The following is a 24,766-nucleotide window of genomic DNA, read 5'->3' as shown; positions in this document are numbered from 1 at the left end:
CTTGACCTCCCACTAGCCACGCCGCCCTGTCCACCTGCAGCCTGGGCACTCTCTGCTTGCTCTCTGCTCAGCCATCCCTCTGCTTCGAGTGTGTGGGCCGGCACGGGGGCTGTCTGGGCCTCGTGTCCCACTGCCAGCCCAGAGTGGCTGCTTCCTGCCTGGGGCTGGGGCTTCTGCGGGCTCTGGGCCCCTCCGGGGTGGCGCCTCTCTGTGTCTGTGTGCACCGAGTGCTCTACAGTGCGGTTCCGTGTCTGGGGGAGTGGGGTTCTGCTGTCTGGGGCATTAGTGTCCATGCTGGGGAGCCTGCTCGGACTGGGGGATCCTGGCTAGGTCAAGTGTCAGTGCCCCTAAATCAGAGAATACTCAGTCTCTGTGTTATCTTGGTGTCAATAGTTGCACCTGTGTGCAAAGGCCAAAGGGCCACTAGAAGGGGGTTGTCTGTGATCCTGGGGTTGACAACATGTTCACAGGCACCTACCTTGCCTATTGTGGCTTATGGACCTGGGCCCTCTGGGGGTCAAGTGGGGGATAGAAAGAAAAGCAAGATCCAGGTCCTGGCTGAGGGGAGCTTACAGAGGAGGCGTCTCACTCTCCCCCTAGAGCCCTCTGTGCCCTAAATTCCAACACTTGACACCTAGATCTGGGCCAGGAGCAGCACCTGGCACTTCCAGATTCAGACAAGGAGCTGGAGTCAGCGAAGGCTGCGCTGGCATTTGGATCTATTCCTCAAGCCAAGGATCTTGGGCGAGGAGTCTGATTCATCCCTTCATTATTCATTCATTCATTTGCTCATTCATTCATTCACTCATTCAGCGTGTGCTGTGGGACAGACACTGTGGTTGGTGTTGAGCAGCGAAACAGACTAAGTTCCTATTCTCATGGGTAGGCAGACAGACAGGCAGGCAGTGATTATAAGGGAGAGTGAAGAATGAATGATGGCGCTCAATATAAAGATACAGTAGGGTAGGGGGACAGTGAGTGCTTGGGCTCTAGGCTGTTGAATAAGTTGGTCCAGTAAGTCCTCCTCACTTTTGGAGAAACTGGAATGAAGTGAGAATGCTCGGAGCCCTGTGGCTATCCGGGGAAGAGCATCCCAGGACGAGGCTACCTGTGGGGACTTGTTCCTACTCCATCCTGAGCCTCACAGAGGGCCAGGCATGGCCACTTTACAGATGGGGAGACCAGTAAATGACATATCCATTCAACAAAAATTTATGGAACACCTACAGTGGGCCAAGTACTAGGGATATAGCACTGTAGCCAAAACAGACATTTATTGAGGTCTTACCTGCGTGGCATTTGAACTCCATGTGATTCTCCCACTGATTCTCTGACTTGAGGTTGATTTTACAGATGAGAAAACAGAGGCTTCAGCAGCCAAAGCCATTTGCCTAGAGATGGCTGTGGCCTTGCCGACTTGAACCCCTATAAGTGTCAAGTCATCTCAGCTTCCTTGCTCCATGCCATTAACTTCCTAAGATTTCATGCTCCACGATGGGAGTGTTCCCTGGCACTGGGGCATCAGGTGGGGGTGGAAAGAAACCCCTTCCCTTCAGACAACAGCCCTATGGTTGCACACTACCCTGAGGGCTATGGAAGTGGGGGGGGGGTGGCCAGCAAACGGGCAGGGTCTGCACCGGATATGAGGGACTGTATGGAATGGGCCTTCATCCCACTCAGTCTTCTAGGCTTTGTCTCCGCCCTGCTGGGCCTCCAGTCTGCCGTGCCCTCAGCTCACACACTCTCGAGTGGTCTTTAGGGCCACCTCCTATTTCCAGGGCTCCCCAGCCCTGCATCTGGCTGGTGGGGTTGGGGGGCCTCTTCTGTGAATGGGTTTTCTACTTGTCCAAGCTTTGGGCCAGGCAATTTCTAGGCACTTATTAAGAAGAGGAAACATCAGGAGAATGGCGGAGTTCCCTTGTGCCAGATCGCAGCTGGCCACCTTTCTGGCAGGCCTCCGGTGGTTTTGCTGTAGTCGAGCCCTCTCTAGCAAGCAAAACCTCAGGCCCATGCATGCGGCCTCCTCGATGCTGGGTTTGGAAAAATGGGAGAGAGTCTTGCTAATGGGAGCTGAGAAAGAGACAGTGGAGGTCAGAGCACATCAAGCTGCAGGAACCTTAGTGGTGAGCTGACCCAGCCTCTTTGTCAGACAGATGGATAAGCATAGCTCAGAGAGGCCAGTAACTTGCCCAAGGTCACACAGTAAGTTGGTGACAGAGTCAAGACTTGAACCCAGGACTCACATCTCATGCCTTTAACCTCAAATGGAAGACTTAATCTATAGCTTCCAGCTCCTCCTCATACCACCTGCTAGAAAAAAATGTGTTATGGTTTTCAGAGGATTGGACCAGACAGAAGATGTTACAAACTTGGCCGGAGCTGTCAGCTCCAGGGGGTGTCTCCTCAGCTGTCCTGGCTTGTTTGGGGCACACCATAGTGACACTTACGGCTGGGACCCGAGCCATGCCTCTCAGCCAAGGGTCTGTCACTGGGGCTAGAAAGATGCTACAGTGGGTCCTCTTGTCAGATGCTCTGTGAATTCACTATTAAGCTGTTGAATGTCTGGCCGGCCAGCCGCTGCTTACAGCTTCTCTGTGGACTCCGGCCAGGCCTGCCAAGGCGGGTTTCGTGCAGTGAGTCAGGCAGGCAGACCCTAGAGCTCAGAGCTGGAGAGGCCCAGCGCTGGCTCCCATTCCCTTGGCGTGTGTGGCTCGAGGACAACTGGGACTTGCTCAAGGCCACACACCCATCCAGGGCGAGACAGGGCTTCTAACACAGTACATTCTGGTTCCAAGCTCGGGGCTCTTTCCAATTCTCAGACTATGTGGAGAAGAGAGCAAAGTGACCGAGATCTCATGTTTCTAAGTGGGGAAACTGAGGCCAAAAGGGATGAAAGTTTTTAGCTGTGGCCATGCTGTGGGTTGGGGATGTGGTCCCCAGTGTCCCCAACTTGAGTTAGAGCTGTCCCAGAGCTACTGGTGACTCTGGAATCCTGGTGAGAGCTCGACCTGCCTATCTCCTCCTTATTTCCTGAGGTCACTTGGGTGGCTTCCCTAGTGAATTTCAAAAGGGCAGGGTGAAAACATGCATAGCACCCTGGGAAGGGTGTTGGGGACATCCAGGTGTCCATGCCACCACAGCTGGAGTGCTCATATCCAGAAAGACATAGGGTGGTTTGAGCACCATAGGAAAGATGCAGGTTAGACTTATGTGGGAACTTCCTGACTCCGGAGAATTGAAGCATTGTAAAGAGGTCTTCACGAGCCATCTGCAGGCTCTTCCTAGAGGTTATTAAGTACTCCCACCGTTGGCGCAAGCCGTGACCAGTGTGATGGTGGCACATTAGTTTGCCAGGGGCTGGATTACAAACATCTCACCTCTTCTTCAGCCCCACTCTGCTGGGTGAATTGGGCAGAACTAACCATTTTCAGGCCAGGGAGCTGAGCCTTCGAGACTTCAGCGGGACTGCAGACCTGCGAGGCTGCACATGCCCTCTGCCCCTAGAGCCCACTCTGCAAGCGGCGGTGGGGGGGGGGGGGAGATGGTGGTGGGGGTGGGGGGGGAGGTGGCCCTCTTAGACCTCCTCAGCCCTCAGCACCCTGCCAGGGAAGTGTGACAAGGCTGTCCCTGTCTTCACATCTATTGTCTCGTCCCAGAGTCTGGCTCTGTTTTCTCCTGGACCCTGTCCTGCTCCAAGAACGAGGCGTTCAGTTCCCCAGGGGTTCCTGACCTGGAGAAGTGGAGACACCATGTGGCTAGGGCCTCGGCGGGTTGCCAAGCTCGTCGCTTGGGCCTCGGGCCAGCCTGCTGCAGCCAGAAGCTCGGGCCTGCGGAGGAAGGTCCTGCCGCTGGCCAGGCTGGGCTTGCACGCCGTGCAGAAGCAGACATAGCTAGGCAGTGGGAAGCTGGCAGGGTGGAAGCGGGGCCCCATGTGCCGCTTGGTGGCCGCCTCTCTGAGATGCAGAGATGCCAAGCATCGGGTATCACTCTGTCGTGGAGGGACGAGGCAAGCTAGCTGGGTGCTGGGCCTTGGGCATATGCTGGGCCTTAGTCTCCCCACTGGGGTAATTAAGTGCTGAATGCCAGGAACTGCGAGGGTCTTCTTGTCTCTGCCACTTGTGATTGTTCCAATCAAAGACTTATTCTAGCACTTTTAGAATTTCTATCTTTCCCCCCCAAACACTGTGCTTTAATTGCAAACCCTAGATTCCTAGAGGCCATCTGCTTGACTCCTCTGGAGGGAGGGAGACTGAAGATGGAGACAGGGCAGGGTATTGGGGCCACCAAGCATGTGCAAGCAGAGCCAGTCCTCAGCACGAGCCATGCCGTTCTGTCTTGTGCATTAGCCCAGGCTTCTCCTGAGCCCTCTGAGAGCCGGGGCTTGCTATAGTCCTTTGTATTCGGTGTCCAGTCATAGCTAAGAGAACGGGCACTGGAGTCAGACTGCCTGGATTCAGATCCATGCCCTGCTACTCCATAGCGGTGTGACATTGAACAAGTGATCTAATTTCTCTGGACCTCAGTTTCCTCATCTCTAAAATGGGCCAATAGCAGGACCTGTTGGAGTTTGCTGTTGTTCCCCTTGTTATCATCTCACCGTCATCACCCACTGGCTGCATTCAGGCCACATGTTGTCCACAGATGTGCCTCCCTTTGAGATTTGAGCACTCTGAGGTCTCTGCCTTGCTTTGGCCTCAGAGATGTGCTCTCACATTGCTGTTGCCTCCATGTGCCAGCGAGGGCTCACCCTGGTACAACGTCTCAGCCACCCCCTCGGGACTCCTCACTGCACTTTAGAGAATTCTGAGGCTTGGAGAGGCCCCGGGGGGGGGGCAGGGCTGGCATCGGGGGCTCTGAGGCTCAGAGAGGCCCTGAGTAGTGGGCTAGGACTGGCATTGGGGGCTCTGGTTGCAGAGCCTCCCCAGGTCAGCTGGCTTGGCAGCTGGGGTAGAGAGGAGTCCATGAGCCAGCCTGGGTGGCCTATGAGAGCAGGCCCATGGGTTGGAGACCTTCTAGGTCTCTAGGGCCTGCTGGGTGTGAGTATGTGGGGCATGGCGGACGGGATCAGTGCCTGGGAGTGCTGTCAAGTTCTGCATCTTGCTCCGGGCTCCTTCCTCCCAGGCCTTGTCTAGGGATCACACACCCCAGCCTGACATGACAGAGGGTCAGAGGAGGGCCCTTTCCATACAGTCCCTCATATCTGGTGCAGACCCTGCCCGTTTGCTGGCCACACCCGCCTACTTCCATAGCCCTCACTAAGACCTGAACTGGAGGTGGGCCTGTACCTGCACACACACATGCACATGCATGTACACACACACACAGCCAGCCTGGAGGCAAGCCAGGGGGTGAGTTTCGGGCTGAACTTGGAGAACAGAGCATGGGCTTGCCAAGTCCTACCTCTGGTGGGCCACGTGGAGTCCACTGAACGTCCAGCCCCCTTCACCCCTGAGGAATTATCTTCCTCTCCTGTCAGGCCCCCGCCCCAACCTACAAAGGTAAAGGCAGGAACCTAATACCTTACGAAGGCCCCCGTGATCATAGCCCACCCAGGCTGATATCTGCTGTCCCTGGAGGTTAGAGGGCTCTACCTATGACAAAGGGGCTGGATAGGGATGGGGCTGGAATTTGCCAAGGGAGACTGCAAGAAGATGGGAAGAAGAATCTTAGATGGGGTCAGATGTATCCCCACTAAGACCTGAACTGGAGGTGGGCCTGTACCTGCACACACACATGCACATGCACTCACACATGCACATGCATGTACACACACACACACACACACACACACTGACACACCTCTTTCACTCTCTGAAACCCACTGGGCACATCTGCGAGCAAGCCAGGATTTGTCCGTGCACAGCTCAGAAGAACATGGCTGAGTCCAGAGAGGTGGGACCCGGGCTCAGCTCTGCCACACACTGGCTTTCGGCCTTGGCCGAGGAACATTTCCTCTTGGCTCACAGTTTACCCATCTGTTCAATGGGACTGATAACCTTCCCCTCAAGGCCGGATGTCCAAGGCAAGTGAAGTTTTGTGTGCCAAGTAACTGGCTTGGTCTAAATCTCTTTATTATGTCCTCATTTCCTCCCTTGGGTGTCTGAATGAAGCCACACCTCCTCTAGGGTCAATGTCAACCCCTGCCCTTCTGATCCGAGAGGGCTTCCTGACAGAGGAGGGACTCGAGGGAGCAGGGTGGCTCGCAGGGCAAGACAAAGGCCCGGATGCGCACTCATTTCAAGGTCTCTGATCAGCCAGTGTAGACTTCGTAACTGGTTTGGGGTTTATTTTCGATTTAATCTACTCACTGGGTGCCCGGTAGCCTTAAAAACCAGAAACAAACAATCCTCCATGATGAGTCGTTCCTGTTTGAAGAGCTCAGGCATCTACTTGGTGAGGAAAACAATGATTCTAATTCGAGGAGAGAGAACAGGTTTCCAGGATTCTGCTCTCAAGCCCTTTCTTCCCCTTTGAAGTAGAATGGATGGAGTTGTTCCCCTGCCACCCCAGGAGCGTCCCCGCCCTCACCGCTGATGTTTTTCCAGCTGCCGGTCTCCCCAGAGAGCATCGAGGAGGGTCAGGGAGGGGGCGAGAGGCCAGACCCGCCTGGGCTGGACGGGGCAACCTGACCTCTGAGCTGCTGATACTCACCTGTGGGTGGCAGCTACAGTGATGATGTTCACCACCGCTCTGACCTTGTATGACCTTGACGCTTACCCTTTCTGAGTCTTTCTTTCTTGATATATAAAATAGGGATTATGATTCCACAGGGTGGCTTTTGAAGGCATGTCACAATCATAGAAGGTCTGAGCTAGAAAATGCCACACAGACCTTCCCTATTTTGAATGCTGGGTAAACTGAGGCCCCTCAGGGGAAAGGGATTTATAACTCTCAGCAAGTCAGTGTCTGGTCTCCATGTCTAGACCCCGACTCCTGACCCCCCACTCCGTTGGGATCAGGTCTCAGATTAGAAGGTGGGCGTTTCAATGCGAGGTAGCCGGGTACCGGTTTCTTTTTGGAGACTCTGAGGACATAATAAGAGGGCTCACTGTCCGTGGGCCCCACCCTGAGAAATTCTTTAGGTGGGGTGTGTGTTGAGGGTCCGGGGTGATCCAGAACCCCACAGCATGCCCGGGTCCCAGAACCAGAGAGTGAGACAGCATAGACATGTCCTTGTGTCCCCCCAGGGGGTCTGGGTCAAAGCCACCTGTGGGTGTCAACACTAATCCGTAGATGTTTGTTCTGCCTTGTGCCCTCAGGGGTTTCCTGGAGACTTTGGGGAAAGAGGCCCACCAGGACTGGATGGAAACCCCGTAAGTATTTTAAGTCTTTGGGAACAGGAAAGCCATTCAGAAGGAACACACAGCAGGTTTTAGGAACCCAGACTTCGGGGTCAGACAGACAGGGTCAAATCCCAGCCCTGCCACTGACTAGCTGGGTATTCCTGGATGAATTGCATGACTTTGTTGAACCCCAGGCTCCTGTCCACTGTGGATGCCCTGTGACCCCCCAGCCCCAGGAGAGCCCCCAGCCCCGAGCCGTTGGTCCCGAAGCCCCAGGCTGTGTCCCATCTTCAAGGACTAGGAAGGTTCATGGGTCACTCCCCACTGGGGAAGCCGGGGCTCCATCTTTACAAAGTACTAGGTATGTGTAAGAGACAGCAGCGGCCTGGGGGAACAGACAGTCTGCAGGCCCTGCGTGGAGAGGAGAGCCGAGTTCTAAAGAAATCTCCAGCTCAGGCATGTTTACAGAGTTTGTAAATAATCAGAGGCCCACTGAGGAGCCAGGTCAGCTTGCCCCGAGGAGCTGAGCCCGCCTTCCCTTCCCAGCCGTGGCTTCAGCTTGGTGGGAGAGGAAGCCTGGGGGTGCAGATGGTATCCACAGCTTCTCGGAACACCTGCCGTGAGCCCCCCCCCCTGCAACTCTCTTTGGGGCTGCGCCAGCTGTGTGTCCTGCAGAGGAGGCCGCTGGATCTGTCCTCAGCACCTGATCATGTTCCACAGATGTTCCCTGGGGCTGACTCTTGGGCTCCCCTGGGGGCTGAAACCCTGGCCTCAGAGCCAGGTGGCCCTGGATTTGAATCCTGCCGTTTCACTTGCTAGATGTGGCATTTGGACAAATGATTTCACCCCTCTGGATCTCAGTATCATTCTCTGTAAATCAGGGAGATCGGAATGCCAGCCCCAGAGGGCTGCTGTGGGAAATGTGAGAGGGGGAAGGGCTTTGGCCCATGGCTGGCATTCACTGGATGGAGCCATTATAAAGAGTAGGGTATAATAACAAGGCATAGCTCCTGCCCCTGAAGCGCTCATGGCTGTCTCCTCAGTCACCACACAAGGAAAAGGAGTGGATAGGTGGGATCAGGGAGGTCCCAGGTGCAATGGAGGAGAGAGAGGGGTAGGAAAGTCCCTTGGGGAAGGTGACAGTAGGATGAGGTTGATGAAATCGAGACATTGCAGGGGGAGGAAGGAATACCAGCAAAGGCGTAGAGGCGAGAAACCAGAGCCTTCCCTTCAGGGTACCCGCCATCGGACTAACCATTATACTACATCATGTCACCCTGGAAGGCCCCCTGGGGAGGGGCAGGGGTGTCTTCATACTCATGGCCTAGAGGAGCAGGAAGAGGACCAGAGATGTGGTCCCAGCTCCACCACACAGTTGTCGCGTGGCCTTGGTCAAGTCACTTCCCTTCCCTGGGCCTCTGTCCCTTCATTTTAAAGCCAAAGCTGCTTCTCAGCTCCTCATCTTCTTGGTGGCTGGAGTAATGGCCCCTTGTCTGAGCAGCCCTGGGATGGCACAGATGATGGCAGACAAACCTCGTGGATGATGTGGGCCATTCTCATTGATAATTACCATTTCTAGAGCCTCCCTGTTTTTATTTGCATTTTTTCATTTTGAACTTGACCCAAACCCTGCTACCGTCTTTCCTGGAGTAAGCAATTAAAGGCCCGTTTATAGGGCTGAGGAAAGAGGAACTTGCCCAGTGCTGTACCAGCCGCATGTCCTGACTCCCAGGCCAGAGCTCTCTCAGCATCCTGGAGACCTTGGGAGTCAGGCACCTGTGAGCCTGGCTGAGAGAGGAGGAAGGCTGGCTAGCCTGAAGGGTCTCAGCTTGGAGCCCTCACCACTGTGGTATATTCTTGCACTTGACCTTGGGCAAATCACTTATCTCTCAAGCCTCAGTTTTGCCATCTACAGAGTGAGGGCAAAATAAGAGCTGGGTCAAGCCCCCCGCACATCCTTATTTTCACGGTCAGGATTCTGCCCATTCCTTCACATTCACAATGGGAAGGTACCAGTTTTGGCAGTCCAATCTCCCATTTTATAGATGCGGGAAGCTGATGGCAGAGGGGTCAAGGGTCTTGTCCAAACCTTAGGCCAAGCTCAGGAGAGTCACTGGTCGGGAACAAGGAATGGTCAGCTTGGAGGACTTGACCAGGCACACACATGCAGGATGGTGTGGAGAGGGTGGCCCCCGAGACAGAAGGACAGCTAACCATCCGGGTCTCTCTGTATTTGCAGGGAGAACTGGGCCTGCCAGGGCCTCCAGGAGTCCCCGGCCTCATCGTAAGTACCCAGATGCCTAGGGAGGGGGAGGCCCAGGAGGCAGGGTGTGGGGAACAAGCAACAGTCCTGCTGGAGCTGGTATGGGAAGACAGACCAGCCTGGGCAGGGGGCCTAGGGAGGAAGGCCCTCCTGGGTGGCCTCGGGCACACTACCTACCTTCTCTGAGTCCCTTTCTCCACTGGTTAAATGGGCACGGGCGCTTGGAACTGACATTGCCAGTGTACTCTCACATCTGCTACCCACCATCGCTCTGTAGGAGGCACAGACAGGATAGCACGCCCACCCAACAGGGGCGGGGCTTCAGGGCCAGAGCGAAGTGCCGCAGAGGATCTGAGGCTCCGGGCCACGTGGCCAGTCTTCTCCATCCTATTCGTCAGACTACTGACTTCGGAGCCAGACCACTTGAGTTCAACATGTCACACCTCTGCCACAACCTGGCTGTGTGCCCTGGGCCAAGTTGCTTACCCTGTCTGAGCTTTATAGTTCTTCATCTTTAAAATGGAGGGGATAGTAGAATCCTTGTGGGGTGGTTGTGAGGATTAAATGAGGCATCATATGTATAGTCCTTGGCATGGGCTCTACTCTCACTAAATGTGCAATTACTGGGAAATATTGTTATATTAATTACAGTACTTGCCTCCTAATGGGCCCAGGACACAGAGAGGCCTGTACCCAGGGAGATGGGAGGCAATCTGACCTCTGACCCCATCCAGGTTGGGGTAGGCCTTGCGGAGTGAGTGGGTCTATTAGAAAGAACGAGGGCCCTCTCCAGGCCTTCAGAGAGTGGGCCTTGACCTTGGGCCTGGCCCCAAGGACCAGTGAGAAGCCTGAGTCTGGGAAATGGCTCTAGAACTTCCTCAAGGTTTAATGTCTTCTCTGTTCTGTCTTCTGGCTCGTTCCTCATGGGGTCTGAGTCTGGGAATGGGGCGTAGGGGTCACAAGCAGACTATTCCCTAGTGCTTTGGCCACTCCAGCAACTGCTGAGAAATTTTGTTCAAAGGGAGGCTGAAGAAGGCCTCGGGGAGGAGGGGGTGTGGAGCCCCGTTGTTCTGTGGAGGCCGGTCTCAGGAAGGGGGTACAGCAGGCCCCCAGTGGCAAGGTGTTCCTGGTCAGGTGGTCAGGGCGGAGGTGGAGGGTCAGATCAACCAATGTCCAAATCCTGGCCTCCCCTCCTGCTGGCTCTGTAGTCTTGCTTCCTGTTATTTTGTGACAGAGACAGAGAGAGGGACAGATAGGGACAGACAGACAGGAAGGGAGAGAGATGAGAAGCATCAGTTCTTCATTGTGGCACCTTAGTTGTTCATTGATCGCTTTCTCATATGTGCCTTGACCAGGGGGCTCCAGCAGACTGAGTGACCCCTTGCTCAAGCCAGCGACCTCAGGCTCAAGCTGGCGACCTTGAGGTTTTGAACCTGGGTTCTCTGCATCCCAGTCCAATGCTTTATCCACTGTGCCACTGCCTGGTCAGGCTAGTGTTGCTTCCTTGGACCTCAGGTACCCCATCTGTAAGATGGGATCGCTGTGCCCACTTTTGCTAGGATCATAGATCCACACATCAGTCTAGTCCTATGGCTAAGAAGGAACTGGATAGCTTTAGGTTCAAACCTTAGCGCTACCAATTACTTAATTGTAATTCTAAGTAAATTTCTTCACCTCCCAATGCCTTAATTTCTTCATCTATAAACTAGGAATAATATTAGTACCTAACTTGGAGGATGGTTGCAAGGATTTAAAGAAACTAGTATATATAAAGAACCTAGTACATAGGCACTCAAGAAGTACTAGATATAATAGTGATAGTTGATGATGATAATGATGATTATACACACATACATGATATATTATATCTTGTGCCTGGTAACAGCTGTCTAGATTGCCACATTGAAAGCGATTTAAAAGTCACATTGGCACTTAGTGGGAGAGGATGCTGCGATTGATTAATACTGCCTGCCTTGGCCTGGGATGAGGACATGTCAACACATGAGTCACACATTTGTCATCCCTGATGTCCTTTGCTGAACACCTTGTTTGTCACACAAGCCACTGACCTGGATGCTTTGGAAAAAAGGAATCTGGGCACTGAGAGCCAGAGTACCTGACTTCATGGGGACTTTCCGAGTGTCCTCGTCCAACCCTTTCTCAGCTCAGCAGAGGTCTGAGGTCTGTACCGGAGCATCTTGGTCATATGGTCATTCACCTCCAACGTGAACACCCTGGTGTCTGACGCTCCCCTCTGTGGGGGCCCAGTCCATGTTCATAGAGCTCTCATTGTACAGAGTTTCTCGTGTCTTGAGCCTAAGTCACCATCCTGCCCTGGGCGAGGCTGCTGGAGAGGTTGAGGTGGTCATTGTCTGTCGTTCCCATGGCGCCTGCCTCGGGCTCTATGATCCCAGCCCCGAAGGCTCTTCTGAAGGGATGTTTATACATCCTGGCTGTCGTCCTGGGCACACATTTCTATTCATCATCATCCCAGCATCCACTGCACTGGCTCCTGAGGGGGGCAAGGATATGCTTGGTGAATAATTGCAGATTCTGGGGACAGAGGCTCTGCCATCCATCATAGCCCAGGGCCCTCCTGACTCTTTACAAGGCTCGGGCCCACCTGTGCCCCCTTTCTCTCCACAGTCAATGTTGCCAGATAAAATACAGGATGCCTGGTGACATTGGAGTGCTGGCTGCAATAGTTAGAACACATTTATACTAAAACATCACTCACTGTTTATCCGACATTCCAATTTAACTGGGCAGTCTCTATTTTTATTTGCTCAGTCTGGCAACCCTATTTGCCATATTTCTTAGGCGAATCCCATTTGACAGATGGGAAAACTGAGGCCCTTAGTCAAGGTCCACACACAAGGCAGGAGAGGCCAGAGGCCAGTTTGAAGGCCGTGCCTCCCAACCCCTGATCCACGGCACGCCTCTTCCTGCTCCCCTCTCAGGGGTCTTGGCTGGAGGCGAGACCTGGGCATCCCAGCATGTCTCAGATGATGCCCCCCATCGTGATGTCCCTTTCCAAAGAGTTGAGGAGTTTCTCCTCGCGTCTTCCTCCTGCCCTGGGTCTTTCTCCTGCTACGTGCAGCCTCTCTTCACACTGTTTTGAAGTCCGCTTTGCTGCCAAGGTGACAGTGTCTTTCTCCTTGTGCTTTGGGGGTCACAGGGCTGGACCTGAGACCACATGTCACTGCTTCCCCCCCCCCCTAGGCAGAGCCCTCTCCACCCCAAGGCACCTACTGCTCCTTCCCAGGAACAGTGACTTCCGTGCCTGGGTGTGTGTGTGTGTGTATGTGTGGGGGTGGGGGTTGCCTCCCCAAAGAGTGGGAAACAGGAATTTTCTAACCAGGAGTTAAAGGGGGAGATGGGCTGTGAGTCACCTTCGGTTTCCCAGAGGATGTGGGTTTTTAGCTGAGCAAATGGGAATTCTATGTATTGACAATCTTTTTAATGGAGATTCAAATTTATTCAGTGCCTTCTGTCTAGTCAGCTGAAGCAATTTGCATGCAGACTGAAGCCCGAAACTTCCCGTGTCCCCTGGGTCCCTGCAGCCGGGAGGCAAGGCGGGAGAGAACAGACGGACATTTACAGAGTGTCTGTCTGCGCCGTGTGTGCTTGCCATACGTTAGGCTGCGGGAGCCTCGGGACCGTGGAGGCGGGCTGCAGCAGCCTGGCCATCCCGGTGGGGGGCTGGGGCCCAAGGTCACCCGCTAGGGACTTTCAGCCCAGGCCTGTGTGGCCCCCTGCAGCCTCTGAGGTGAGCCTGCCTCCAAACAGCCTCCTTTGAGTAAATGAAACCCTTTGGCTAGCCCACAAGAAAAGTGTGCCTGATTCCAGAATCTGCTCAACAAAGGGGATGTCTGTCCTCTTTATTCTGAGTGACACAGAAGGAATTTTGGCTCCTCCATTTAATGAGACCCAAAGAATATGTGATCTGGCCAAAACCCAGTATGCCCACATACTGGGACAAGTCCACCATATTGTGCCACTCACCGATCATCTGGCTTTATCTCCTTGTCTCGAAAGTGAGGTCAGGACCCCACTAACTGATATTTGCCAAAGCCCGTGCTAAGTATTTAATTACCACAGCCAGTCTCTGAGGGTGGGGAGTGGGATCACGATTGCACAGTTAAGGAAACCGAGGATCAGAGAAGCTGGAACACCTGCCAAAGGTCACACAGCCGATAAGCTGGACCTGGGCCTGGCGCACAGCTCAGCTCGTGCTCTTCTCCGTTACACCCCGCAGCCAGCTCCGCCAGACCTGTTCTGAATGGAGAAAGCAGAGGCGTGAGAACATGGGCTGGCAGTGCCAGGGGCTGTTCTGTGTGAGAGATGGTACTTTCTAAGGTCACACAGAAGCCAGGACTGGCCACAGCCCCCAGGTCCCTGTCCCCAAGCTGGGGGCCCAAGAAAGAGGCCTTGTCACCTTCAAAGGCAGTTCCAGGGAACACTGTGGCAGGATTTTCCCCCAGAGGGTTTGTAAATAAGAGTTTGCAGGTGGTTTCTTTTCACCTATTCATTAGGTTACTTTTAGTGGCTTCTTTGGGGCAGAGGGAGGCAGTGGCCACATAGACACACACACAAATGGTCATCAGCGTGGAATGGACTAGAGGTGAAAGTCATGTCAGGTTCCGAGACCCGACAGCCGGGGCCTGAGCTGGCCTGTGGAGACTGGTCACCCAGAAGGACAAGTGGGTGCTAACAATGTGAGCACAGGGGTAGAAGAAACAGTGGCCGAGAATGTCACAGCTAGAGAGAGGCAGCAGGGCAGGAAGCTGAGACGTGTGAGGGAGGGAGGCCCGGCCGTGAAGGGTGGGCACCGGAAGCACCCCGGGTTTTCCGTCAGGGATTGCTGGCAAACTCCATGGCGTACTTTGGGGGAGCCGAACTCTTGCCTATTTCTGTACCCGAAGCCTGTCCTCAGGCTCTGTCACTCATGAGTGACAGCAACGAGGAAAGGCATCCTTGGTCCTTTATTGGAGTAAAACAGAGCCAATCCAGGGCCAGTGTCCTGGATGTGGGTCCTGCCTCCGCCCCCTGCTCAGTGCTTCGTCTCGGGCAAGTTGCTAGCCCTTTCTCCGAGCCTCGGTTTTCTCACCCGTGAAGTGGAACAGGACCTCGTGGGGTTCCTGGGCGCAGTGGGCGAGCGCCGCGGCCGCACATACCAGGGCTGCTGGCACCGTGGACGCTCTTGCTACAGAGGATCTGATAAGACGTGCAGTGTCGAGTGTGGTGTCTGGCACACAGTAGGAGCTGTGTAAGTGGTTGCAGATGTGGCTGGCTGTGTCCTCGGTGGGAGCCAGCGAGATGAGGGCAAAGCATGTAGAGCCGTGTCTGGGAGCTCAGGCAAAAGTGGAAACAGCATTCAAATTAAGGGTATTACTCATTGTTCTTTCTTGTGGGACACGAGATTCTGTGTGTCACTCGGCCAAGCTGCCCGTGAGGGTGTCTAGCGCAGAGCAGGCTGGTGTTCTTTAGGCTGTGCTGGGGGTGGGGGGTGGAGGGTAGACTAGAGTTGTTTTCTGTTCCTTCTCAAATGCGCAGATATCCCAGCGTGGGGGTCCTGTTGACATGAGGAAGACCTGCCCCAAGTAAGCGCCGCTTCTCCCATGTCCTGCAGCCAGAGTCCGTTTTCCATGATTCCTTTCCCCCGAGGGGTGCTGCCCGCCCTGGGCCCTGCCCCACCCACCACACACAGGCCCCTTTGGAGGGCCGCGCGGAGGCGGGGAGCGTGTGGTGCTGCTGTGGCTTCCCCGTGGCCCCACACGGGCGCCACTCAGGCCTGTGTTGAATCCAGTCCCCACGCCAGCCACCTTCGGCCTGGAGTGGGGAAAAAGGGGCCTGTGTTCCTGCAGCTGCCACTGGGCCTATGCCGAGTCGGAGCCAGGGAGCCAGCAGAGCCCTCTCTGTTTATTTGCGCACCACGAGGAACTGGGGTGGGCCTCCCCTCCCTCCCTTCATCCGGGAAAAGAGAGTGAGAAGTGGCCGGGGTGGCCTGCTGCAGTCCAGTTCTCTGAGGGGCCGGTGTACTTCGGAATTGCCCAGAAGCTCTGGAGACAGACTGCCTGGCGGCAATCCCAGCTCTGCTCCGGCTCTGACTTGGTTAAGCCCTAACCGCTCAGGGCCTCAGTTTCCTCATCTGTAAAATAGGGACGGTAGTAGACCGGATCTTTAAGGGCTGGAGTGAGGAATGATTGAGTTGAGGCTTGTACGATGCTTAGCACGGGACCTAGCCCCCGGCGTGGTTTGTGCTACTATTAGCACCTGTTAAACTGAGATCTCGCTTTCTCATCGAAATTTCTAGATGGGAACTGAAAGCAGAATTTCTTAGCAAAGGTTTGTTGTGACCCAATCAGGTAGGACCCAATCAGAGAGGGAAGGTGCTTTGCTGAAGATCACACAGCCAGACTCTAGAGCATCTGCCTCACCTGATCTGTCATTTGGGATGAGGTGGGGGTTGGGAGAATCATCATCCTCTCGGCCAGGCTGAGCCTGGCTGTGAGCTCAACACCTTCCCCGTCTCCCCTCGGGGCATTCCACCGCACAGGCCCCTGGGCCTTCTGCAGGAGCCGGGCAGGAATGTGATTTTTCATTCTCCGCCCGGCCTCCCTCCGAGACGTCTCCAGGCAGCTCTGAAAGGAACCTACACTCGAGCCTGGCTACCGAGGGCAGCCTCTGTTCCTCCAGCGCTTCAGAGCGCTTGCCCGGGGTCTCCGTGGTGCCTGACCCAGGGACCTCCGTGGTGCCCGACCCAGGGACCTCCGTGGTGCCCAACCCAGGGACGTGGGAAACTGAGGCCCAGAGAGGTCACACACATTGACTCACAGAGCAGCCAGACATTTAGATCTGTCACAGCGGCAGGGGAAGGGAGAGAAGACAGTGTTTTCAGGGGCTCCTTTGGCGTGGGTTTAATACGATGGCTATGGCAGGGGGGCAGTGGTGACAGGGGTGGACGGGAAGTGAGGAGACTGGAGAGAAAGAGGGTGGGCCTGTTAAGACAAAACACGGTCACTTCACTCTGTAAACCGCGGTTTCTCACCTCGGCACCGCTGACACTTGGAGCCAGGTAGTCCTTTGTTGTGGAAGGCTGGCCTGTATGTTGTACAGTATTTGGCAGCATCCCTGGCCTCTATCCACTAGATGCCACCTCTTCTTTTGTGACAACCAAAAATGCCACCAGCCATGTAAGTCCATGACTCTTCAGCACAGCTGCAGGGAGGTGCGTGTCCCCCTGTGGTAGATGAGGAAGCTGGACCACTGAAAGGTTGGCCCTCTCCCCTCCCCCAGGTCAGGGAGTGAGCAGCGGAGGAGGAGGGGACCGGGCGGTCTGGCTCGGACTTAGGCCAAGACAGTGCCTCCCAGCTCTCCAGGGTCCAGGAACTGTCGTTCCTGCCTGGGATGGTCTCATCTGATCTGAAACTGGGCCTCCAATCTGTGGTCCAGGATCTTATGGTTCTACCGGGCCTGTCTCCCAACTCTGGGGTTGGAGGAACTACGTGATTGACAGCCCTACTCCACTCCTTCCTTGCTGCCCGCCCAGGGAGATTGCCCAGGGAGGTTCTGGGAGCAGACAGTGCCTCCCGCTCCCTAAGCTAGAGGAGTCAAAGCCCCTGTTTGCTTATTTAACCCTTACGTAGCTGCTCGCGCAGGGAGCAGGATCACTGTCCCTATTTTATAAATATTTAAATAGCTTGAGGTCCAAAGAAGTCAGAGGAAATGCCCTGCGTCCCTTAGCTAGGAAGGGACGTAGAGAATCTGATAGGGGAGAGAAAGACCTGATACCGAATATGCGATGGAAAGAAGTGGTGGGGGAGGGGCAGCAATCAAGAAATGACCTGAGGAAAGGACCTGTGTCATCTTTACCCCAGCTCTTCAGGGCACGTGGACACACTGCAGAACGTTCTTAATTCCAAGAGCTATCCAGTGGGTCGCGTCCTCAGAAACCCAGCCCCAGGGGCCTTGGGAAGCCAGGCAGGCCTCCGGTGGGCCACCTCTCACAGTATCCTGTTCTCTTTCTGTTCCCAGGGCGACATGGGAGCTTTGGGTCCGATTGGCTACCCGGGACCTAAGGGCATGAAGGTAAACAGGGCCATCCCCCATTGTGGGCCTTGTCCCAGCCGGGCACCCTCTGCCCCATTTCAGCCCAGAAGGAAGGGTGCCCCGACATGATGTTGGGGTGGGGAACACGGGTGGGGGATGCTCAGAGGGGCGCTGGGGTCGAAGCAGGCAGGTCAGGAGCTCGGTCCTTTGCAGGCCTGAGAGCCGGTTATGAGTATGTCATTGGTAGCCGGTTATGAATATGTCATTGATGCCGGACGTCTCTATTGGACAGCAGTCCTCGAGCTGAGCGTGAGTCTGATGTTCCAGACCTCAGGACGCTGAAAGTCCAGTGGGGACATCACCAGGGTGTAGAAACTATAATGGCAAGCTCCATACATCCCTGAGGGGGGTGAACACACAGGGGAAAGATGGGCCGAAACCACTAAGCCTATGTTCCAGGGATGACTCGTTTGCCAACATGCATGTGACGCTGCTCATTAAGGCCATCTCTTCCCATCAGCACCCCTACCCCCTGGATTTCTCCAGGGCTGGGGTTCGTGAGTCATCCGCCCCTTCCCAAGCTCCTTCAGTCCACACCATTGCTGGAAGAGCTGGGGTCATCGCCCCTTTTCCAGAGGAGAAAACAGAGCGCGCGGGGCTCAGAGCGAGTCGGTGGGGGTGAGCCGCCCTCACAGCCAGACCCCTGCCCTTGTCTTGCAGGGACTGATGGGAAACGTGGGGGAGCCCGGACTGAAAGGTGATAAGGTGATCTGAATACTCCCTTATTGCACTGTGTTTTATCTGCATGCGACCCCCTCCACCTCGGCGCTGCTGCTGACTTCTCGCCAGGTCCACTCCCCTGCATTCCTCCTGCCTCCCCTCTGTCCCCCCTAAATCTGTGCTCCCCAGCTTCTCCCTTGTAACTCTGGGTGGGGCCCAGATGGGTGGTTCTGGGGGCATGCAGACCTTGGCAGATAGCTCACGGAGGACTGTTGAGGCAGGGGTGGGAAGCGGAACAAGGCGGGTGTTGGAATTCAGAGAGCAAAGCTGAGGACAAACAGAGAGGTGGGGGTAGGGGGTGGGGTGGGGGAGTGTTGCTGAGATGCTGGGCCCCAGGGCAGGTATGATGTGGGGTCCAGAGACCTCCCCAGGCACAGGAGGAAAAATGCATATAAACTCTCCGATTGGAACTGGGAGCCCGTCCTGGAGAGTGCATGGTCTGAAAATGCAGCGGAAGAGCCAGGACAGGCCCCTGAGCCCCTGTGCGGCTTCCCTCCCAGATGCCATGGAAAAGCCACCCTTGCCCTGTGTCCTTTGCACAGCCCCGTGGCTGAACTCTGTCTTGCCTTGTGCCAAAGCACAGCTGGAAGTGGGTTGGTGGGTCCTCAGGCCCCAAATGGGAAGTACCTGGCCTGAGCCATGCAGCACCTGAGTGACAGGGACATGGGGGCCATTTGTGCTCTGTCCTGTGGCCATCTTCCTGCCCTCCACCCACAGTCCCTTGACAAACTTGGCACTCCAAAGGGAGTGTGGGAGGGCGTTCGGGCCGTGTGCAAGTTTCTCCAAGCCTGAGTGGAGGAGAGGGGCCAGGCTCCTTCTGCACCTGCCTTCAGATGGCTGCTCCTCCTCAACCCGAGAAACAGGACTGGGTACCAGTGCCAGGCATCGCCTTGGTTCTCTGTGGGGATAAACCCTCCCATCCTCCAGCCCCCTGTGAGATAGGACACTTGCCTGAGGCCATATAGCTGGTAAGTAGTGTCAGGATTCAAACCCAGACACCTGCCTCCAGACACCTCAACCAGGAGCATGACAGGTCGGAAGGGCACAGCTGACGTGGTCCTCAGCGGCCACCTCCCCCAGTGCCTGCAGTTCACAACGAGGGGAGCAGGCCCAAAGAGAGGAGATTTATGAAAGGACACGGGATCTATTGGGCCCCTGGACTCAGAAAACTGGAACTGCTGGCTGTAATGGGCACGCCCAGACTGTCTTACGAGCTCTCTGCCCACCACCTGTAGGTCGCCAGGGGTGTGATGCTAACCCCAGTCCTTTCTTCATCTCTTTCTGCTCCCCACCGTCATGCCCGGGGCTCCAGCCACAGTCCCCGCTGCCCCCCCAACCCCACCCTCTGGCGCTGCCCTGCTGGCTGCTAACCCCCCCCTTCAGGACCCTCCCACTTGAGGGGGAGGGGCTTTGTTTTTTTTAATTTTAGTGAGAGGAGGAGAGGCAGAGAGACAGACTCCCACATGCACCCCAACCAGGATCCACCTGGCAAGGCCACTAGGGGGTGATGCTCGGTCCATCTGGTGTGGAAGCTTAGTTGCTCGGCAACCAAGCCATTTATTTTTTTAGTGCCTGAGATGAAGGCCAGCCATCCTCAGTGTCCGAGGTCCACTCAAACCAATCGAGCCATGCCTGCGGGGGTGGGGGGGGGGGGAGAGAGAAGAGGATGGGGGAGGGGTGGAGAAGCAGATAGTTGCTTCTCCTGTGTGCCCTGACCAGGAATTGAACCTGAGACTTCCACATGCCGGGCCGATGCTCTAACACTGAGCCAACTGGCCAGGGCTGGAGGAGCTTTTTATTGGAGGTGGGGGCTTCCCACAGTTACCTGTTTACCCGAGGTTGGAGACATCAGCACTCTGGAAATGGGGACGTTATGGATGAGGGAGAAAAGACGTGGGGGAAATGGGAAGGCAGGCAGTGAGCTTTTTACAGGCCCTTATGCGGAGCTGGCCTCCAGCTCAGTCTTTCTTCAGGAACATGGAAATAAATGTGTTCCATAGACTTCCGCTGGCCTGCTGACTGCTGGTGCCTGGGACATTCAGAGATGGGAACTCTCTAGGGTGGGGGGGGGGGGGAGGAGGAAGAAATTACTTTTCTGCCTATGTGTTTAAGAAAATCAAATAAGTCCTTAGGGTTGGGGGAAAAAAAAGAAGAAAAGAAGAAAAAAGTCTGTTTTCTGCCCCTTTGGCTGGGGAGGGGACTTAACCTTGGGAGCAGTGGAATTCTGATCAGCCCCGCATCCTCCCACTCCCGATGCCGGCCCTTCCCGGGATGGTGGAGCCATCGCTGCGTGTTCCAAGGTCATCCTGCCTGGAGTATTAGGTTTTCCATGACCCAGCCTGGTCTGTGTCCCACTTACGACTGTTGGCTCCTTCTCCCTGCGTGGAGGCACTTTCCGGAACCGAGACTGCTGCTCCGGGTTCGGCTTTCTCCAAACCCATCATCCTGATTTCTTAGGTGCCGTCTGAATATATTTATATTTATTTTACCCTTAACTCTTCCTTTGGAAAGAAAAAACAACAACAACAAAAAACCTGATGTTTGGTTCCTAACACTCTGGGATGTTGTACAGGATTTTCCAAATTGGAAAAACCCAAGTTAAGTTTAAAAGGAAGATATTTTTCAGTTCTGGCTGTTGTTCTAGCGAGGAAGTTTTCCTGCTGGGTCGTGGCCACAGCCGCATGGCGTGGGTCCTCTAGAGTCTCCATCCTTCCAGCTGCTCCAGGGCTGCGAATATTTTCTGAGTCCTGGGGCCAACGTACACTTGGTAATGTCCACCACAGAAAGTGGTTCCAGCTCCAAGGAGCGATGTCTCCAGTCGGGTTCTGTGACGGCTTACGTACCCCGACGCGGCTGAAAGTGGGGAAAGAGCAGAAGAGATGTTCAACAGCCAGAATTGGTGTCACCACGCATATGCAATGCGTCATCTTAGGAAAGAACCCACACAGACCTACCTCAAGACCTCTGGACTCTGTTTACGTACAGTCTTCACAAGCCAGGTCTCTGGTTTCTCAGGCTAGAGCTGATTAATAAAGGCAGCTAAGGAGAAGTGGACGGAAGGAAGCTGATTCCTGGCATAGAAACTCCCACAGAAGGAAGAAGTGGTGGCTCGCAGCCTGGTGGTGAGAAGAGAAGAACCGAGTGGCAGTTAGAGGCGCTGAGAAGCCACAGACGTGAGGGACTGTTGTGCAGGCTGCCCTCGCCCCCGGGTGGCATCCGGCCATGAAGAAGAGGTTCCGGGTCGAGGAACAGTCCCCCTGGGCCTGCAGTGTCCATTTGGCTGGAAAGGCCTGTTAATAGAGTTTTCCGTCAGTTCTGTCAATAGAGTTTTCAGCCGTTTGAGCAACTCCAGGCAGGTCTGCAGATAGGCCGCTGGGTCCCCCCAGGGCCTGCCTTCCCCACCCGGGTTCCGCAGGGAGCCTGTCCTTTTCTCAGCTGTTTGAGCAACTCCAGGCAGCTCTGCAGATAGGCCACTGGGTCCCCCCAGGGCCTGCCTTCCCCACCCGGTTCCGCAGGGAGCCTGTCCTTTTCTCTAACAAGGCTGCTGCGGGGCAGGTCGACTTTGGGAACTTGCCAGTGGGTCTACAGGTGGGAGAGGCTTCCGGAACCCACTGTGATCTCCAACGTAACCTTCTCTGCTGGTGTGTATTTAGGGCGAACAAGGGGTTCCAGGTGTGTCAGGAGATGCCGGCTTCCAAGGAGACAAGGTAATTGTGGCAGATGGTCCCCTGCCCCCTGTCCTGCCCTTCTGGGCGCTGTCTTTCTTCCCCAGGGCCCATCACAGGCCAGGTTCTGTGCATGAGATAGCTTCCTTTTAAACAATCCTGTCTTCCTTGTCATTGGTCCACTGTCTCATCATCTTTTTCCTGAACTCTACAGGCCTCCTGAGTTATTCCCAGGCCCCCAGCCTCTTCCCTCCCAGTCTGTCTGCCTCACTGATCCAAACGTTTTCTTCCGAGGGCACAGCTCCGCTCACAAACTCTCCATGGCTCCCAAGGGCTCCCAGAACCGAGGCCGGGCCCCTCACCCTGGCACCCAGGACCCCAGTGAGCGAGCCCCTCTGACATGTTCTTGTCCCTCATCCTCACGGCCCTGGGCTCAGCCCCAGCACCGCCCACTGCCTCTCTGGGCCTGGCACACGCCGCTGCCTCGCCCGGCACACGCTCTGCCCAGCGCCTGCTCAGCCCAGCCCTGGCCTGTCTTTCAGGGCCCCGCTCCGGTGCCATTTTTCCCATCTGCTTGGGAGTGTTTATTTCATTGTCTCAAGTGGCCTGAGCAGCCTCTCTGTCCCTATCCTGTGGCAGCACCTTCTCCCCTGGTTGATGGGGACCTGTGTTCAGCCCCCTGGCAAACAGTATGTTCCCCAGACTGACTGCCTTGGCGCAGCTGGGCTCAGGCTCCTAAACATTTAGGGCATGTGTGAGCGAGTGAGGGAGTTAGTAACTGGGTCTACTGACTGGTGAACTGAGGCGGCCTGCCGAGACCAGCTCCTCTTCGCCTGTGTCCGGCACCATGTGGCCATATCTGGACCTCACCCCATCCCTGAATGAGGCCCAGATGTTGGCCAACTCTCCCTCTTCTCCTTCCCTCTCTCCTGGCTGGCCTGTCCTGACCCAGCCGTGGTGTCTCTGGGTTGCCAGACATGCAGGCCTGGCTGCCCCTGCCGGGCTGCAGTCTCAGACTTCCCCGGGCAGAAAGGGCCCTGCAGAGCCTGCGGGAGCCCCAGGGCCCCAGAGCCCCAGGTCCCAGGATGACAGGTGAGGCCAAGGGCTGCCGGCTGTCTCCCCTTCACATCCCTGAGGCCCAGCCTGCAGGAGAGAAAGTGAGGGGGAGCCCATCCTCCCCAAAGCCGGTGTTCTCCTGGCTTCAGGCTGGCTGGGGGAGCCAGCAGTTGTTCATCGGACTGTTTCTGTTTCTCACTAACCCCAACCTGCTCTGGGTCTCTTCCAGGGGAGCCAGGGGCTGCCAGGGTTCCCAGGTGCACGGGGGAAGCCGGGGCCTCCAGTAAGTACCTTCCGTTCTGAGACCCCAAGCCTCACACTCTCCAAAAGGTCATTGAGGACCTCACTTCCTCCTGCAGCAGCCCTGGGTGGCGAGCAGGGCAAGGCAAGGGTAGAGATTCACCCACTTCACAGATGAGGACACTGAGGCCCAGAGGGGCAGGAACCCACCCACCATCATACATAGGCCTTGTCACTGGCAAGAATCTTGGGCTCCTGATACTTTGTAAACGATAGTAGTGTAATTAATAATAATAGTGGGTGTCATTTATTTATTTTAAAATTTTTCTATTGATTTGAGGGGGGCAAGAGAAGGAGGAATGGGGGAGGAGAGAGAGAGGGAGGCATCTACTCCTTTCACTTAGTTGTGCTGTCATTGGTCACCTCTTGCATGAGCCCCAACCAGGGATCAAACCCACATCCTCAGTGCCAGGATAATGCTCTACCTATTGTGCAGTCTGGCCAGGGCCTCATTTACTTACTGAATTTTACTGTGTACCAGATCTTGCCAATAACCCCAGGGGTTAGGAAATTATTATTGCTCCCATTTTACAGATAGGTAAACTGGGGTCCTGCAAAGTGAAGGGACTTGCCTAGGACCCCATGCCTACTAAGTGCAGGAGGTGGGGTTTGAATAGTAGTAGCTCCTCCTACTTGTCTAGGCAGATTTTGTTCTTATATTCCCGAACTTTCCCAACCACCTGCAGCCAGGGGGATAATACAGGGGCTCAGTAGAAGGTGAGCACTCACTTACCCTTGCCTCCCCCATAATCTCTTTTCCTCAGGGCAGAGTTGGAGACAAAGGATCCCTGGGGTTTCCTGGACCCCCTGGGCCTGAGGTAGGTGATGCTCTATTTGTCTATGTCTGGGTACAACTGAGACTGGGTGTTGACCTTGGGAAACCAAGACCCAGAGACTGGGAGATACTTGCCTGAGGTCACACAGCAAAGGAGAGATGGAAAGAATAGAAATTTCAACATCAGTGATCTTTTCTTTTCCGCCTCTGTGGGGCAGAAGCTGGCCTCAGGGACTCTCCTAGCTTGGTGGCCACTTTTACAGTTTCCAGAAAAAACATCAGGAGTGTCTTCTGAACTCGACTGCCTGTTCCTTTAGTGGGAGCTTCCCACATTCTCGCCCTGAGGTTGCAGACAGCCAGCCCCTCTGTGCCCTGGGACTTTGCCAACCACTCACCCCCACCCTGAAAAAGTTCAGAACTCAGAGCTCCTGAGTATGAGAAGCATGAAGCCAAGGTGAAATTCTGGTGTTTGAGTGGAGAATGAGAAATAATGAAGGGTGGTATAGCAACTCATACAATAATTCCAGTTGTGTAAGTAGAACCCTGTGAGTTTCCGATCATGTGAGGATTAGCATAAGTACACCAGACATTC

The 24,766-nt window shown here is 55.2% G+C and overlaps 1 protein-coding gene across 1 annotated transcript in view; it reads left to right on the top strand.

Annotated features, from left to right (window-relative positions):
* Positions 1-24,766, top strand: part of COL27A1 (collagen type XXVII alpha 1 chain) — a 134,914-nt gene that overhangs the window by 48,082 nt on the left and 62,066 nt on the right. Inside the window, exons 13-19 of the mRNA XM_066367345.1 lie at positions 7,260-7,313; positions 9,523-9,567; positions 17,584-17,637; positions 18,319-18,363; positions 22,032-22,085; positions 23,329-23,382; positions 24,164-24,217. Of these exons, the coding sequence (XP_066223442.1) occupies positions 7,260-7,313; positions 9,523-9,567; positions 17,584-17,637; positions 18,319-18,363; positions 22,032-22,085; positions 23,329-23,382; positions 24,164-24,217 (360 nt within the window). The remainder of the gene's footprint in view (positions 1-7,259; positions 7,314-9,522; positions 9,568-17,583; positions 17,638-18,318; positions 18,364-22,031; positions 22,086-23,328; positions 23,383-24,163; positions 24,218-24,766) is intronic.

The sequence above is a fragment of the Saccopteryx leptura genome, chromosome 2 (assembly GCF_036850995.1).
Source record: "Saccopteryx leptura isolate mSacLep1 chromosome 2, mSacLep1_pri_phased_curated, whole genome shotgun sequence".
In the NCBI taxonomy this organism is placed as follows: Eukaryota; Metazoa; Chordata; class Mammalia; order Chiroptera; family Emballonuridae; genus Saccopteryx; species Saccopteryx leptura.
The sequence above is the reverse complement of the archived record's forward strand: the minus strand, read 5'-3'. Positions and strand labels throughout refer to the sequence as shown.